The sequence below is a fragment of the Leucoraja erinacea genome, chromosome 11 (genome assembly GCF_028641065.1).
Source record: "Leucoraja erinacea ecotype New England chromosome 11, Leri_hhj_1, whole genome shotgun sequence".
Taxonomy (NCBI): domain Eukaryota; kingdom Metazoa; phylum Chordata; class Chondrichthyes; order Rajiformes; family Rajidae; genus Leucoraja; species Leucoraja erinaceus.
In genome coordinates this window covers 7,130,620-7,146,280 of record NC_073387.1, presented here as the reverse complement: position 1 = coordinate 7,146,280, position 15,661 = coordinate 7,130,620, and the positions used below count along the sequence as shown (strand labels likewise).

At 41.8% G+C, this 15,661-nt stretch overlaps 1 protein-coding gene across 2 annotated transcripts in view; it reads right to left on the bottom strand.

Annotated features, from left to right (window-relative positions):
• Positions 1-7,006: 7,006 nt before the first annotated feature.
• ublcp1 (ubiquitin-like domain containing CTD phosphatase 1) overlaps positions 7,007-15,661 on the bottom strand; it is a 38,116-nt gene continuing 29,461 nt past the window's right edge. For both annotated transcript variants that reach the window (XM_055642613.1, XM_055642612.1), the window contains exons 8-11: positions 15,552-15,650; positions 12,798-12,914; positions 12,349-12,476; positions 7,007-10,032 (exon numbers count right to left, since the gene is read on the bottom strand). In XM_055642613.1, coding sequence (XP_055498588.1) covers positions 10,005-10,032; positions 12,349-12,476; positions 12,798-12,914; positions 15,552-15,650 — 372 coding nt within the window. In that variant the 3' untranslated portion in view covers positions 7,007-10,004. The remainder of the gene's footprint in view (positions 10,033-12,348; positions 12,477-12,797; positions 12,915-15,551; positions 15,651-15,661) is intronic.

Below are 15,661 nucleotides of genomic sequence, written 5' to 3'. Positions count from 1 at the left end.
CATGAATTTACCCACTGAAGCTATATCAGAACTACAGTGGTGGGCAGACAATGTTTGGCACAGTTTCAGCCCTATTATCATCACCAACCCTAACTTGGTTATTAAAAACTATTTGGAAATGTTGGCCGCCTATTATGGGTTAAAAGCATATGCATTTAAAATGCAGCACGTGCATGTGCGGTTACGGATTGATAATACTATGGTGGTGGCTTATATTAACCATATGGGGAGCATAAAATCATTATCGTGCAACAAATTGGTCAATCAGATCTGGCAATGGTGTGTCGAAAGACATTTTTTACTATCGGCCGCCTATCTACTAGGTAAGCTAAAATACAGTGGCAGACACCAGGTCACGGGGGAAAAAATTTAATGATAACATCGAATGGATGTTAAACCCAAAATATTTGCTAAAGTTATTAAGCAATATGGAACGCCAGATATCGATTTGTTTGCAACAGACGGAATCACCAGTTACCTATGTATGTGACTTGGGAACCAGATCAGAGGCAGCAGCAGTAGATGCCTACACGCTGGATTGGGGGAATTTCTGCTTTTTGCTTTCCCTCCCTTCTGCCTCATCAGTCGGGTACTTCGCAATACAGATGGAATCTGCCTCTGGGATATTGATGGTGCCCGACTGGCCTACACAGCCATGGTTCCCAGTTCATCACGACATGGTGGTCGAGTCACCTATGGATTTCCCTAGTGGACCACGGTTGTTGACTCACCCAGTATCAGGCATAAGCCACCCATGCCATGAAAACATCAAACTCCTGGGTTGTAGGTTTGAATAGACCTTACCAGGGACTGGGATTATCCGAATGAACTATCACCACCATGTCGGCATCCCTGCGAACATCCACCAAGAAGCAAAAATGGTAAAAATACTGCCAGGACGCAGGGACAACATAGTGCTGGAGTTCCTGGCCCATCTACACCATGATGAAAAGATGAGTTACAGTGCTGTAAATACAGCACAAAGCGCCCTGTCTGCTTATCCAAAAACAGCAGGACAGCAGAGCATGGGATCCCATCCACTGATGATAAAACTTATGAAGGGCATTTACAATAACAAGCCCCAAAACCCAGGTATACCCATGTATGGGATATCAGTGTGGTATTAACATATCTCAGAGGATGGCCACCAGCTAGATCCCTTAGTCTTGAGCTATCTACGTTAAAAACACTCATGCTTATGGCTCTCGTATCCGCTCACAGGGTCCAGTCACTCCATAAACTAAGACTGGATAACATGGTGATCACCCCAGACCGCAGGCCAGGAATGTCCAATTCACTGGTGGTATTCCGGGCCTACCCACCAGAGCCAAGGTTGAGTGTGGTGACCTATCTACAAATATATAGACACAACCCACAAACTCAGAGGGAGAGAAAAAGCCCTATGGGTCAGCCACAAGAAACCTCATGGCGGGGTAACGCGCCAAACCACTTCAAGGTGGCTCAAACAGGTACTGAAAGCTGCCGGAATAGACACTAACACATTTAAATCCCATTCCACTAGGGCAGCATCGACATCAGCGGCTGAACGAATGGACGTCCCGGTTGACCACATTCTCAATACGGCAGGATGGTCGAGGGAAACGACGTTCAGAATATTTTTTATTATAAACCGTTGATAAAGCCTGACTTAATTGCAGACAGAATATTACAAACTGCAAATATTTAATTTAAGCTCAGGGGAGCTATTTATTTTGTTATTGTTAATAAATACCTTTCTGTTTCTTGAGAAAGCAGATCCGTTGGTTGATTACGATAACACTTCCTCCCTCAAGAACTTCGGCAGTGAGTGATATAAAAACTGTTACACGGTTTGAAATCACAGACCTTTGAAGTCTTCACGTAGTCACTCTCGTGACTCCGAAGTAAAATAGTAAGATTAAACGAGTACTTACCAGTACGAAGTTTGATCTGTATTTTATGAGGAGTTACGATGAGGGATTACGTGCCCTCCGCTCCCACCCTCATCATATAGATCAAACTAGTAAACTGATGTCTCCTTAATCTTTGCTATGTTTACTTCATATATTGTGTCTATCTGTGATTCCACACCACTGCTTGGAAGTAATGCCGTGCCTGCGCACTGAGCGGGTTCTTCACGTAATCCCTCATCGTAACTCCTCATAAAATACAGATCAAACTTCGTACTGGTAAGTACTTGTTTAATCTTACTATCATATTGCATCATAAAGTTAACACAGCCTTAATTTTAAGTATGGTTCACCTAACTTAATAATAATATTATTATTATTATAAACCTTGATTTGCAATCAGGGTCCAGGTTGTCATCATAAATGCCGTTGTTAACTAGCCCACCCATAGCAGCACTAGACCCATATACCACAGTGGTGTCGGTAGTAAAGCTGCTGCTTCACATCTCCAGCAACCCAGGTTCAATCCAGACCATCAGTTTCCTCCAAAGCTCCCGTTTCCTCCAACACCACAAAGATGGAGCTTAGTAAGTTGAATGGTTAGTGTACAATGGCACATTAGTCACATTATCTATGTACAGCGAAATTAAATTTTTGCACACAATTCAGTAAAAAATATTATCCAACATAATCACAATCATACTTAATTACAACAGGTGGACTGGATTGTAATGGAGAGAGAGGACTGCTCCCCGTGTAATATAGGAGCGATTCTCCTCTCACCAATGAATCTGAATAACATAAATTACAATAAAAATCCAATTATACATAGCACAATTAGAACTTGGAAACAAATAAAACAGAATCTAAAATTAAGAAATCTATCTCTTTTATCGCCAATAGTCAATAATCCGTCATTTAAACCCTCTACTATAGATAAATCATTTACACAATGGGAAAGAATAGGAATCAAAGGCTTTCATGAATCGGAGGCTTGTATGAATTTGGAAAATTACTATCATTCCAACAATTACAACTGAAATATAAATTGAGAAATAATTAATATTTTTAATATTTTCAAATATGTGACTATCTGAAAAAATATACAAAAGACTATCATAATATGCCTCCAGACTTACTGGACGAAGCAATGAAGACAAAGGCTGAATCAGCAAACTTAATATCATACTTATATAACACTATTTTAAATATAGAAATACCTACAACTTACGGTATTAGAAGAGACTGGGAACAAGAACTAGCTATAAAAATTTCAAAAGAGAGCTGGGATAAACACTAAACGCATAATTGCTCGATTAACGTAAAACATACTCTAAATCAATTCAAAACATTACATAGACTATACTATTCAAAAACCAAAATAAAGTTTTCCCTAACGTCTCACCCATTTGTGATAAATGTCAGCCTCAAGAAGCTACCATAGCGCACTCTTTTGTTTTTTGTATAAAAATCCAAAAATTCTGGAACGAAATATTTGAAATCTTCACAAAATTATTTAAAATAAAACTGATACCAAAAGCAGAATGGATTATCTTTGGAATAATGGAAGGTAGCCCTGAACTACATGTGTTCCAAAATAATTTATTTAATTACAGGCTAATAACGGCTAAAAAGCTTATACTCAAATTCTGAAAAAAACGCTCCTATACCAACAATAAAAATGTGGATTTCAAACATGTTCGAAACATTACACCTGGAAGATATGAGACTCCTCCTCGCAGGCAAAGCAGATCACTTCCAAAAGACGTGGTCTGCATTTATGGTGCAACAGTAATTAAAAAAATAAATGGTGCCAGGATCTGGTAACGGGGGGATGAAAAATATGGTTGGTAGATCCCTTTTTGCGTAGTTTTTTTTAAATAATAGAGCGATTGTTTCTCTTTCTTTCTTTTCTAGGGTCTATTTCTTAACTTTCTTCTCTAACTCTTTCTAATGGGCTTTCTTTTCCCAACACTTTCTTGCACTATCACGACTCTTTCTCACTTTCCTTACTTCTTTTATTTCTATCTTTCTTAAAGCTCAAAAAATGAAGGGGTACAACAAATGTAATAAGATATATGTGGTGTGCATTACTGTAACTTATTGTACTACTAATAAAAAAATTAATTAAATTAAAATAAAATTTAAAAAAAACTTAATTACAAGTGTTTAGGAAGAGTAAATTCACTGAGGCAATAGAAACATAGAAACATAGAAATTAGGTGCAGGAGTAGGCCATTCGGCCATTCAATATTATCATGGCTGATCATCCAACTCAGTATCCCGTACCTGCCTTCTCTCCATACCCCCTGATCCCCTTAGCCACAAGGGCCACATCTAACTCCCTCTTAAATATAGCCAATGAACTGGCCTCAACTACCCTCTGTGGCAGAGAGTTCCAGAGATTCACCACTCTCTGCGTGAAAAAAAAAGTTCTTCTCATCTCGGTTTTAAAGGATTTCCCCTTTATCCTTAAGTTGTGACCCCTTGTCCTGGACTTCCCTAACATCGGGAACAATCTTCATGCATCTAGCCTGTCCAACCCCTTAAGAATTTTGTAAGTTTCTATAAGATCCCCTCTCAATCTTCTAAATTCTAGAGTATAAACCAAGTCTATCCAGTCTTTCTTCATAAGACAGTCCTGACATCCCAGGAATCAGTCTGGTGAACCGTCTCTGCACTCCCTCTATGGCAATAATGTCCTTCCTCAGATTTGGAGACCAAAACTGTACGCAATACTCCAGGTGTGGTCTCACACCAAGACCCTGTACAACTGCAGTAGAACCTCTCTGCTCCTATACTCAAATCCTTTTGCAATGAAAGCTAACATACCATTCGCTTTCTTTACTGCCTGCTGCACCTGCATGCCTACCTTCAATGACTGGTGTACCATGACACCCAGGTCTCGCTGCATCTCCCCCTTTCCCAATCGGCCACCATTTAGATAATAGTCTGCTTTCCTATTTTTGCCACCAAAATGGATAACCTCACATTTATCCACATTATACTGCATCTGCCAAACATTTGCCCCCTCACCCAGCCTATCCAAGTCACCCTGCAGTCTCCTAGCATCCTCCTCACAGCTAACACTGCCCCCCAGCTTAGTGTCATCCGCAAACTTGGAGATATTGCCTTCAATTCCCTCATCCAGATCATTAATATATATTGTATATAGCTGGGGTCCCAGTACTGAGCCTTGGGGTACCCCACTAGTCACTGGCTGCCATTGTGAAAAGGACCCGTTTACTCCTACTCTTTGCAATACATAAGAGACAGCACCATCTGGTATGCTTCTAGTTCAAAGTTCTTAAAAGTGTAGATGTAACTTGGTTTTAAAAGCCAGTTGTCCTAGTGGCAGCTCTAGCTCGGAGTTGCAGGCGTTGGCCCGGCCCAGCCCGACTATGCTGTTGATGCCCTCTGCAGTGTCTGATTCACCCGCATGGCACCCCGATCCAGTCGATTCTCCGGCTGCTGCCAAATGGTTGGTGCTAAACTTGTGCCTCAACGCTACAAGCATTGAGAGTATGTTTTACCAAGATGGAAGGTCTAAGAGTTTTAGATTTAAGGATAAAGGGCCAGCCATTTTAAAAGAGGAATTTCTTTACAAAGAGCAAATCTTTGTAGTTTTCTAGCACAGAATAGTGGATGGTCAACAAGTATGCTCACAATTGAGATCAATATATGCAGACCTTAGGGGTTATCAAGGGACATAGGGCACATGGCAGGGAAATAAGTGTTATATTGGCAATGATATATAGGCATTAGGTAAAATCATGAGGAATAAATCGGGTAGATGTCTCTTGCCCAGAGTAGGTGAATCGAAAACCAGAGAACATAGGTTTAAGAGCAAGGGGAAAAGATTTTAATAAGAATCTGAGGGGTAACTTTTTCCACACAAAGGGTGGTGTGTGTACGGAACGAGCTGCCAGAGGAGGTAGTTGACACAGGAACTATCCCAACATTTCAGAGACAGTTAGACAGGTACAGTGCTCTCCATAATGTTTGGGACAAAGACCCATAATTTATTTATTTGCCTCTGTACTCCACAATTTGAGATTTCTAATAGAAATAATCACATGTGGTTAAAGTGCACATTGTCAGATTTTATTAAAGGGTATTTTTAATACACATTGGTTTCACCATGTAGAAATTACAGCTGTGTTTATACAGTTCCCCTATTTCAGGGCACCATAATGTTTGGGACACATGGTTTCACAGTTGTTTGTAATTGCTCAGGTGTGTTTTTAAATGCCTAGTTCATGCATGTATAAGAGAGCATTCAGCACCCAGTCTTTCCATCACCTTTGGAAACTTTTATTGCTGTTTATCAACATGATGACCAAAGTTTTGCCAATGAAAGTCAAATAAGCCATCATGAGACTGAGAAACACGAATAAAACTGTTAAGAGACATCAGCCAAACCATAGGTTTACCAAAATCAACAGTTTAGAACATCATTAAGAAGAAAGCGAGCACTGGTAAGATTACTAATCACAAAGGAACTGGCAGACGAAGGAAGACCTCCACAGCTGATGACAGAAGAATTATCCCTATAATAAAGGAAAATCCGCAAACACCTGTCCGACAGATCAGAAACAGTTTTCAGGAGTCAGGTGTGGATTTGCAAAGGACCACTGTCCGCTGAAGACTTCATGAACAGAAATACAGAGGCTAAACTGCAAGATGCAAACCATTGATTGGTTAGCTGCAAAAATAGGATGGCCAGGTTAGTTTGCCAAGAAGTACTGAAAAGAGCAACTACAGGTCTGGAATAAGGTCTTGTGGACAGATGAGATGAAGATTAACATATCAGAGTGATGGCAAGAGCAAAGTATGGAGGAGAGAAGGAACTGCCCAAGATTCAAAGCATATCACCTCATCTGTGAAACACGGTGGTGGGGGTGTTACGGCCTGGACATGTATGGCTGCTGAAGGTACTGGCTCACTTATCTTCATTGATGATACAACTGTTGATGGTAGTAGCATAATGAATTCTGAAGTGTATTAACTACACAAAAACAAAAAAAATAAATAAAGTTTAAATAAAATTAAAATAAAACTTAATTACAAGTGTTTAGGAAGAGTAAATTCAATACATAAGAGACAGCACCATCTGGTATGCTTCTAGTTCAAAGTTTATTTGAACTTAAGTTTATTTGAACTTAAGCTGCTCAAGTTCAAATAAATGCCTCAAAACTCATTGGCCGGCGGTTCATTCTACAGCAGACAATGATCCCAAACATACTGCAAAAGCAACAAAGGTGTTTATCAAAGCTAAAAAATGGTAAATTCTTGAGTGGCCAAGTCAATCACCCAATCTGAACCCAATTGAGCATGCCTTTTATATGCTGAAGAGAAAACTGAAGCGGACTAGCCCCCAAAACAAGCATAAGCTAAAGATGGCTGCAATACAGGCCTGGCAGAGCTTCACCAGAGAAGACACCCAGCAACTGGTGATGTCCAGGAATCGCAGACTTCAAGCCATTATTGCATGCAAAGGATATGCAAAAAATACTAAACATGAATTATTTCATTTACATTACATTGCTGTGTCCCAAACATTATGGTGCCCTGAAAAAAAAAAGGGGGGGGGAGGGTATGTATAAACACTGCTGTAATTTCTACACGAAACCAAAATGTATTAAAATGGCCTTTATTAAAATCTGACAATGTGCACTTTAATCAAGTGTCATTTTTTTCCTATTACAAATCTTAAATTGTGGAGTACAGAGGCATTTAAATGATGGGTCTTTGTCCCAAACATTATGGAGGGCACTGTACATGGAAGGACAGGTTTGGAGTGATATGGACCAAACGCAGGCAGGTGGGACTAGTGTAGCTGGGACATGTTGGCAAGTTGGGCCGAAGAGCCTGTTTCCATACTGTATCACTTTATGACTCTAGTGGGCATCAAGACAGTCACTAATCTACGTCTGCATGTGGTAGGCGACCCAACTATGTTGTACGAGTGAATAGTCAGGGACATCTTGCTACAGATACCAACAGAACATCCCTGAACGTCAAGGTGCAGCACTATACAAAATGAAGGGGACTGCGGAAGGCATTTATAAAGCACATACAAAGGGGAAACAGTCCAACAACCACCATGTAGATCATTACGAGGCTGGTAATGTGCAGCCTTCAATTTACAATTAGGTGTTAAGTTTGTTTTTCCATGCACACATTCCTCAATTATATTCACAAACGGGACCACCTGACTCTGGACTTTCAGAGTAAATAGAAAATAATACATTTCAAATAATAAAAACATTAAAATCATGTTATGACAAAGAACCCCAGCAGGTACTTTACTAGATATTTACACCTTTCATATATGCTCCACTGTGAAAAAAAAGCTTTTAAGAAAAATACAGAATTTAACCTGGAATGCCTGTTTTATTTATTTTAAATGAGAATAAGCACACAACAGTAACAAATGAAATACACAACATGAAGAAACCAACAGAAAAATTCCAGCACATTTCTGGGCCTGTCAGTCAGACTAAACGGTAAACTAATTAGTTTTGACTTCAATTCCCAGCAGGGGAACCAATGTCGATCGACATAAAACACTGTTATTTGTTTGCTCTGTACTACACTGCTAAGGAAGTGACTGTGGGATGGGTGGGGGGTGTGGATGATTTTCTTTGTAGGTTTGATTTATCCTGACATGTAGATTCACTGCAGGAACCACTAGTTTATTGGCTTTGTGGCTGCTTTAGTACTTAAGCAGCATCGTGACAGAAGAGCACCATTAAAGAAATACAATGTGAAAATTTGCCGGGTGCCCCCGTGACTGCAGGCACAATGGGAATGTGATGGCTCTTCCTTAACTGAAAGGCTTTCCTTGGGACCTGGGTCATCCTTCACAGGCCACCTTCTTTGTACTGTTGGGTGCAGTTAGCCATGGAAGACTCGAGTTCTTGTAACCTTGCAAGCAATTTTTTAACAAATCAAACACAACACACTGGAACAGCGGATTCTTCCACACTTCCATTCAGGCTTTTTTTTTAAGCTATCCACAAGAAACCATGTGAGGATAGTATTTAAGATCTTCTTAGTATTTGATGAAGATCTTTCTGTGTTCCTGCAATGTGTAATGTAACATTTTCACTTTAGCCTCGTTATTTCAGGTACCTTTCAGTACAGAAAAACAGCAAGTTGCAACTGCTCCCCGTAAGACAGCTGGATATATAGAATTAAAGCCATGCCAATTATCCATGAAGGTAGATCTCAAAGCACAGCCCCCAGAAAACCAGTTTACAGTGCAATGCAACCTGAATAACCTTCAGCAAGAGATCTGGACTACCTCATAGTAATCAACATTGTCAATGTAAAATACAGTTTGTGGACAATAATGAAGGCAAAACCGTTGTTTTGGGTCTGAATGGTAAGCACCACTGAAACCTATAACCCAGTCCAATCCAAGCTTCTGGGCCACTATGGGACTATGCAAATACTTGACGACTCCACATTTTCATACAAAATTTAACTGAGTGGAAGTATTTCCTTGCTTCAGAGTGGGGAACTTGCAGTGGATTGTAAGACTGCAGACCTGCAGTTACTGCTGATACACAGGAGCCAATTCCACCGGAGATTACTTTAAAATGTTCCCCCTCTTAAAACCTTGGTCAATCCGAAATTCTACATATGGGAACTGAACCTTCTATTCACTTATGTAATCCAACTCGGCACACGGGGGAGAACTGCTTAAAGTAAATGGAAGCAACTCACAGTACTCTATACAAGAGTAACCAGCAGTTAGCATACTGCTGTTATCTGCCAACTTCACAACAAAGCAAGGAAGCCACACTTAGACACACATCAGATTAATGGCAACAAAGCAGGAATACGTTCCTATGAATTCACGCAGTGTGACAGGATTTTGCTGAAGCATGTTGTCCTTTGCTCATTTCGCTTGTCCACAGTGAAAGACCAAAGGATGGGGGAAATTGCAGGTAGTTTGTCAGTTGATAAGTCCCTTTGGCGTGTTTTTTTTTTAATGTTTTTGTCTGTCAAAGTGCTCAGCACTTGTTCAGAGTTCAATCACAGTTAAAGTTTTGTCACGTAATTCTGAAGTGTACACAACCTAGGGCACGGAGATCCATAAGGGAATCATTGCCCTTGTTTCTTGGAGAGATATCTGCGGAAGAAGCAACATGATCAATTAGAAAGGGGTGCATTTTAAAGCTGAAACAAATAATTTTCAAGAACACAGACATAAAGTAAAAATATATTGATGTAAAAAAAATTAACATGGAATTCTTCATTGCAGAGGCAGCACTCAAAATCTTTTTTAAACCCATCTCCATCCTACTCTGCACTCTGCAGTCATTTCATCTTCCTTAATCATGGTTAAAACCAAGCATAAGCTTTCCCAATTCCAAAACCTGGAACACCCAAGAGCTCCCATCTTCCTACTATTTGCAAACTTAGTGGGACCCAAAAAATGCAAATTGTGGGGTAGAATCAATTTGTTTCGTATTCATTTTCTTGGTGATATTTTAATTGGGAAAGACAATTATCTTTTCTAAGGTGACTAAAATATTGATGAGCAGAAAGAATAGAGGGAAGATTTATTCGAAGTACATAAAAGGAGAAGGGGCAGAGAGAGTAGGAATCATAGTTAGGTATTGAAGGAGACAAGACCTACAGATGTTGGAGCAAAACACAAAGTGCTGGAGGAAATGAGCAGGACAGGCGATATCTGTGGAGGAAAGGACAGATGACGTTTTGGGTCAGGACCCTTCCTCAGAGTCTGGAGAGGGGCCCCGATTCAAAACATCGCCTTTCGACAGAGTCTGAAGAAGGGTACTAACCCAAAACGCCATCTGCCCATTTCCTCCAACACTTTGTTTAGGTGCTGAAGGATGGAACAGTTAGATCTGCTCCCTCCATAATGTGACCCAGCTCCAGCTTTGGAAAAGTCCCTCCTATTGCACAATAACTCACGTCAGCCATCTTTAGTTTCTGAGCCAAAATTGATATTTATTTAGCACTTAGGACCATCACACAATGTGAAATCCTTAAAATACGCAGGAAATGCTTATACCACCAGGCCTGACAGAATTTGAATTGAGATCATACAGCTGAATGGGCCGTGCAACCCATGAGGAGAAACATTAATCACAGGAGGACATCCTCAATCTTCCTTGCTCCTTGATACAGCTTGATAACCACTCTACTTTCCTGCCTCAGTAATCCATCTCCTTTTTGAAAATTGCAATTAAATCTGTTATTTCCATTCTTTCAAGCAACAAATTTCAGATATACTTCAACCTTTCACAAAGGAAAACATTCAAATACACCACACAGAGAGGCAGAATTAGGAACAGCCAAAACCATGCTTGGTGGGAGCAGCTCCGAGAAGGCTTTTTATAGGACAGGGCAGTTGGAGAGATTCAAGATTCAAGAGTTCAAAAGTGAGAAGATGCAAAGCAACATTTTAAAGTACAAGATATTATAATGAATAGAGGTTTGCTTTATGAAAAATAAACAACGAAAGCAGGCCATTTTCACATTGTCAAACTGTGAGTGGTGGCGTGCCTAGACAATGAGTAACGAGCCTTAGGTATTTACATTCTAAATGAATGCCTTTGATGAAGGGGCAAAGTGTAATTCATCCAGGTTTGTTGATAGTATATTGCTGGCTGTGCAAGCAAAGTATGAAGAAGATACCAAATGTCTGCAAAAAGTATATACAAGAAAAGAGCCAAACACTAGAAGGTATACAAAATGCTGGATGCTGGTCAGGCAGCATCTCCAGAGAAATGTCCAGACCCAAAACGTCACCTAGTCATATCCTCCAGAGATGTCACCTGACCTATGAGGGCTTTCCCTCTCTCTCCATCCCATACCCTTTCCCAATTCCACCCGTCTTACTGTCTCCCACTATTTTATCTCTGCACCGCCCACTCCCCTGACATCAGTCTGAAGAAGGGTCTCGACCCGAAACGGCACCCATTCCTTCTCTCCAGAGATGCTGCCTGTCCTGCTGAGTTACTCCAACATTTTGTGTCTGTCTCCAGCGAGTTATTTAAATACTTGAAAATGATTTGAGGATTTTTTCTTCTCTCAGAATGTGAAGATCCTTTAGAATTCTCTATGGATGCTGAGCCACTCTTTACACAAGGCCAAAGGAGAATAATGTTTGGATTAGAGTACAATAATTTATAGGTGTGGTGGCCATCATCATAGTGATCATGATTTATAGGGTCAAAGCTATTACCTTAGTGAATGGCGGAGAGCCTCATAATTGATTCCTGCTCCTATTTCCGAATTCCTTATGTGATAATAAGCAATGTGATGGCATCTATTCTAGTGAGAATCTATTCTTATTGAGCACATTCTGAAATCTCCGTGTCAAATAAAGTACCTGTGCTGTATCATCATTTAACAGATGGCACATTCATACAGTACCAACATTAGCCTTTCTAATGAGCAGGGGGGGGGTTCTTACCTTTCCCAGTATTTATGATTAAGCTCCGTGAAGTCTTCTAACTTGCCAATCTCCTTCAGGTATTGTGACAATTTCAGCAGTTCCATATCTTTATCTCGATTCAGATGAGCCTTCATAAAAGGTCGAATCTGGAAATAAATTGCAATAGAACTCAGGTTAAGTTTACAACTTGCCATTCCACAAGAATAGATAGCACAATATTTCCAAAATATACAGAGGTGGATCAAGTGGGCACTTTGGTTCTTTCCTGTGTGACATGATATATAATTCACAGATATCAGATTGTTAGTTTGAGATCATAAGCAGCATTATGGTTACATCCACGTTACAAATACATAATAGGACAGCAACAATAATTAATGGCCTATGATACCACAGAAGCACACAAAAGAAAGTTACGTTAAGCCACAAAGCACGGAATACTCATATTATCAGAGAATAACCCTTACCTTTAGTCCGTTTTGTGGATTCATCAAAAAGTTTCGCCCAATATCATCAAACATTATTGTATTTTTTCTAGTGTAGAACTCAGGAAATTTATCCCAAATGACTCCCAGTGGCTTGACCTGTGAGGAAAAACTTTTGTGAAATATCTTCCTTAAACTCCAGCATACCATAGGTTCGAAGATGACAAACAGGGAGTAGAATGAACTTAATTATCACAGCTTGAGTTATCAATACTGATGCCAACCTATCTGAGCTTCAGTTACAATAGGAATGAGCAACATTAGTCCAGTTTCAAAAAGAGATGAGCTGGTAAAATGAGCCTGGCTCTCTCTTACCCTTTTCTGTTGGCATGCGTCCACAACAAAGCCAACTTAATTTCAGCTTTAACTAATGTGATTGCAGAGAGGTGCCGCAGTCAAACTGGTTTTGTCAAGGTAAGAAAGTAACAAATTTGATGTATCAAAGATGCAGAGATAGTTTATTGAGATACATATACAGGTGCACAACCTTTTATCCGACGATCCAAATAACGAAAACCTCCGAATAGCGACATTTTATCGGTCCTTGAAGAAAGGTCCTTGAAAACGTTCACCGAGGGCGACCCGCAGAGGTGACAGCGGAACCTCCGGTCGGTCCTCGAAGAAAGGGGAACTAAATCCCCATTCATAAAAGAGGTGAGGGTATATTACGCGGGAGGGTTAATAATTGACAATATGCTGCTACCTGCCCGCTGAGTTAAAAAGTTCCCACGGTAGACACGATACACAGTGTATCGTGAGTCTTGCGTGGGAACTTTTTAACTCAGCGTGCAGGCAGCAGCAAATTGTCGCTCCCTTCAGTTTCACCCCACCTACACCCCTCTGCTTCCCGGCCATGTGTGTGACCCCTTCCCTCCCCTCTCCAGCTCCCCGCTCATTGCACCGGCGCGGGGGCTTTGCACTGTCTTCACGTCGGCGATTCTAGCAGCGCAGTGCGGTCACCGGAGACGTCAGGACCAACGGGACACCGACCCCCAGGCCCACCGCAATTACGGAGATCCCAGAGACCCACAGCCAGCAGCAGCCCAGCCCCGTTCCAACTCCAGAGGAAAACTACAAACTGGCCGGAGACGTCAGGACCACCAGAAGCCGCTCCCCGATGGGCCGCTACGGCGACAAGTGGCAGTTGGCCCACAGCCCGAGCTGCGCCCTCTCATCGGGACACCGACCCCCAGGCCCACTGCAAGCACGGAGATCCCAGATCAGCAACTCCAGCCCAGCCCCGCTCCAACTCCAGAGGAACACGCAGTGTATGGGCAGAAGCTGATAGTGTGAAAGGTACTTCTTGTTCTTGGGGTCGCGCAGCTCGGGCTGTGGGCGAACTGCCACTTGTCGCCGTAGCGGCCCATCGGGGAGCGGATTCCTCTGGAGTTGGAGGGGGAGGGGGTTATTGTGCTGTTTGATCGCCCCCTACTATCCCAGGGACAGGGAGACAGGACGTTCACCGAGGGCGGCCCGTAGAGGTGACAGCGGAACCTCCGGTCGGTCCTCGAAGAAAGGGGAACTAAATCCCCATTCATAAAAGAGAAGGTGAGAGTATATTGCGCGGGAGGGTTAATAATTGACAATCTGCTGCTACCTGCCCGCTGAGTTAAAAAGTTCCCATGGTAGACACGATACACAGTGTATCGTGAGTCTTGCGTGGGAACTTTTAAACTCAGCGTGCAGGCAGCAGCAGATTGTCGCTCCCTTCAATTTCACCCCACCTACACCCCTCTGCTTCCCGGCCATGTGTGTGACCCCTTCCCTCCCCTCTCCAGCTCCCCGCTCATTGCACCGGCGTGGGGGCTTTGTACTGTCTTCAGGACGGCGATGGCTGCAGGTGAGTGCAGTCACCGGAGACGTCAGGACCAATTGGACGTCGACCACCAGGCCCACCGCAAGCACAGAGATCCCAGAGACCCACAGCCAGCAGCAGCCCAGCCCAGCCCCGCTCCAACTTCTTCTGCCGGGATCAAGGCGCAAACTCGTGACCTTGCGGATACGAGCCGAGCACTCTACCACTGAGCCAGCCATTAAAATCTACGCAAAAAAATTTCCGTTCCGAAGACCGACAAATTCTGAATTACGAAAGGTGTCTGGTCCCAAGGCTTTCGGATAAAAGGTTGTGCACCTGTAGTTCCAGGGGAAATAGTAAAAAAAATATTGCAGATGCTGGAAATCTGAAATAAAGAGCCAAAAACGGTGGAAACACTCAACAGACCAGGCAGCATCTGTGGAAGGAGAAATATCTCATCTTTCAGCTTGAAATGCTTATTTTTCCACAGGTGCTACCTGATCTGTTGAAGATTTTAAGAATCGAACAAGGTGGATGCCATGAGGTCATTTCTCTAGTTGGAGAATCTTAAATTCACCACAGTCTCACGATAGAGGCTTGGGTACGGAGAAGCTGTTAATTGCCAGAAGGCTGTTTATCTGTAGGGATGTTGCACATACTCTCAGGGTTTGTATGTTCTCAACTGTTTATACGCTCAGGTTAAGATCAATAATCTTTGGAGCATTTAGAGGTCATGGGGACAAGCAATGACGTTAACTCGAAGCATAGCTTCAATGTTCTTTAAATATTTCACCCTCGAGCACAAAATTCAGAATAAAAGAAACTTTAAAACATAATTATTTGATCAGATCCCCAAAATAGGTTTTTAAAATGTATCTAATTCTTTGCAAGTTCGGAACAAAATTCAAATATTTATCCCGAGACAACTACTTTGTACTCACCTCCACTACTCCCCTCTTAGGTGTGTGCACTGTGATCATAGCTGCACTGTCCAGCATGAAGGTTATCTTGTAGCTAGCGTGTGTTGTGACTCCCAGTTCCTGAAAGAACG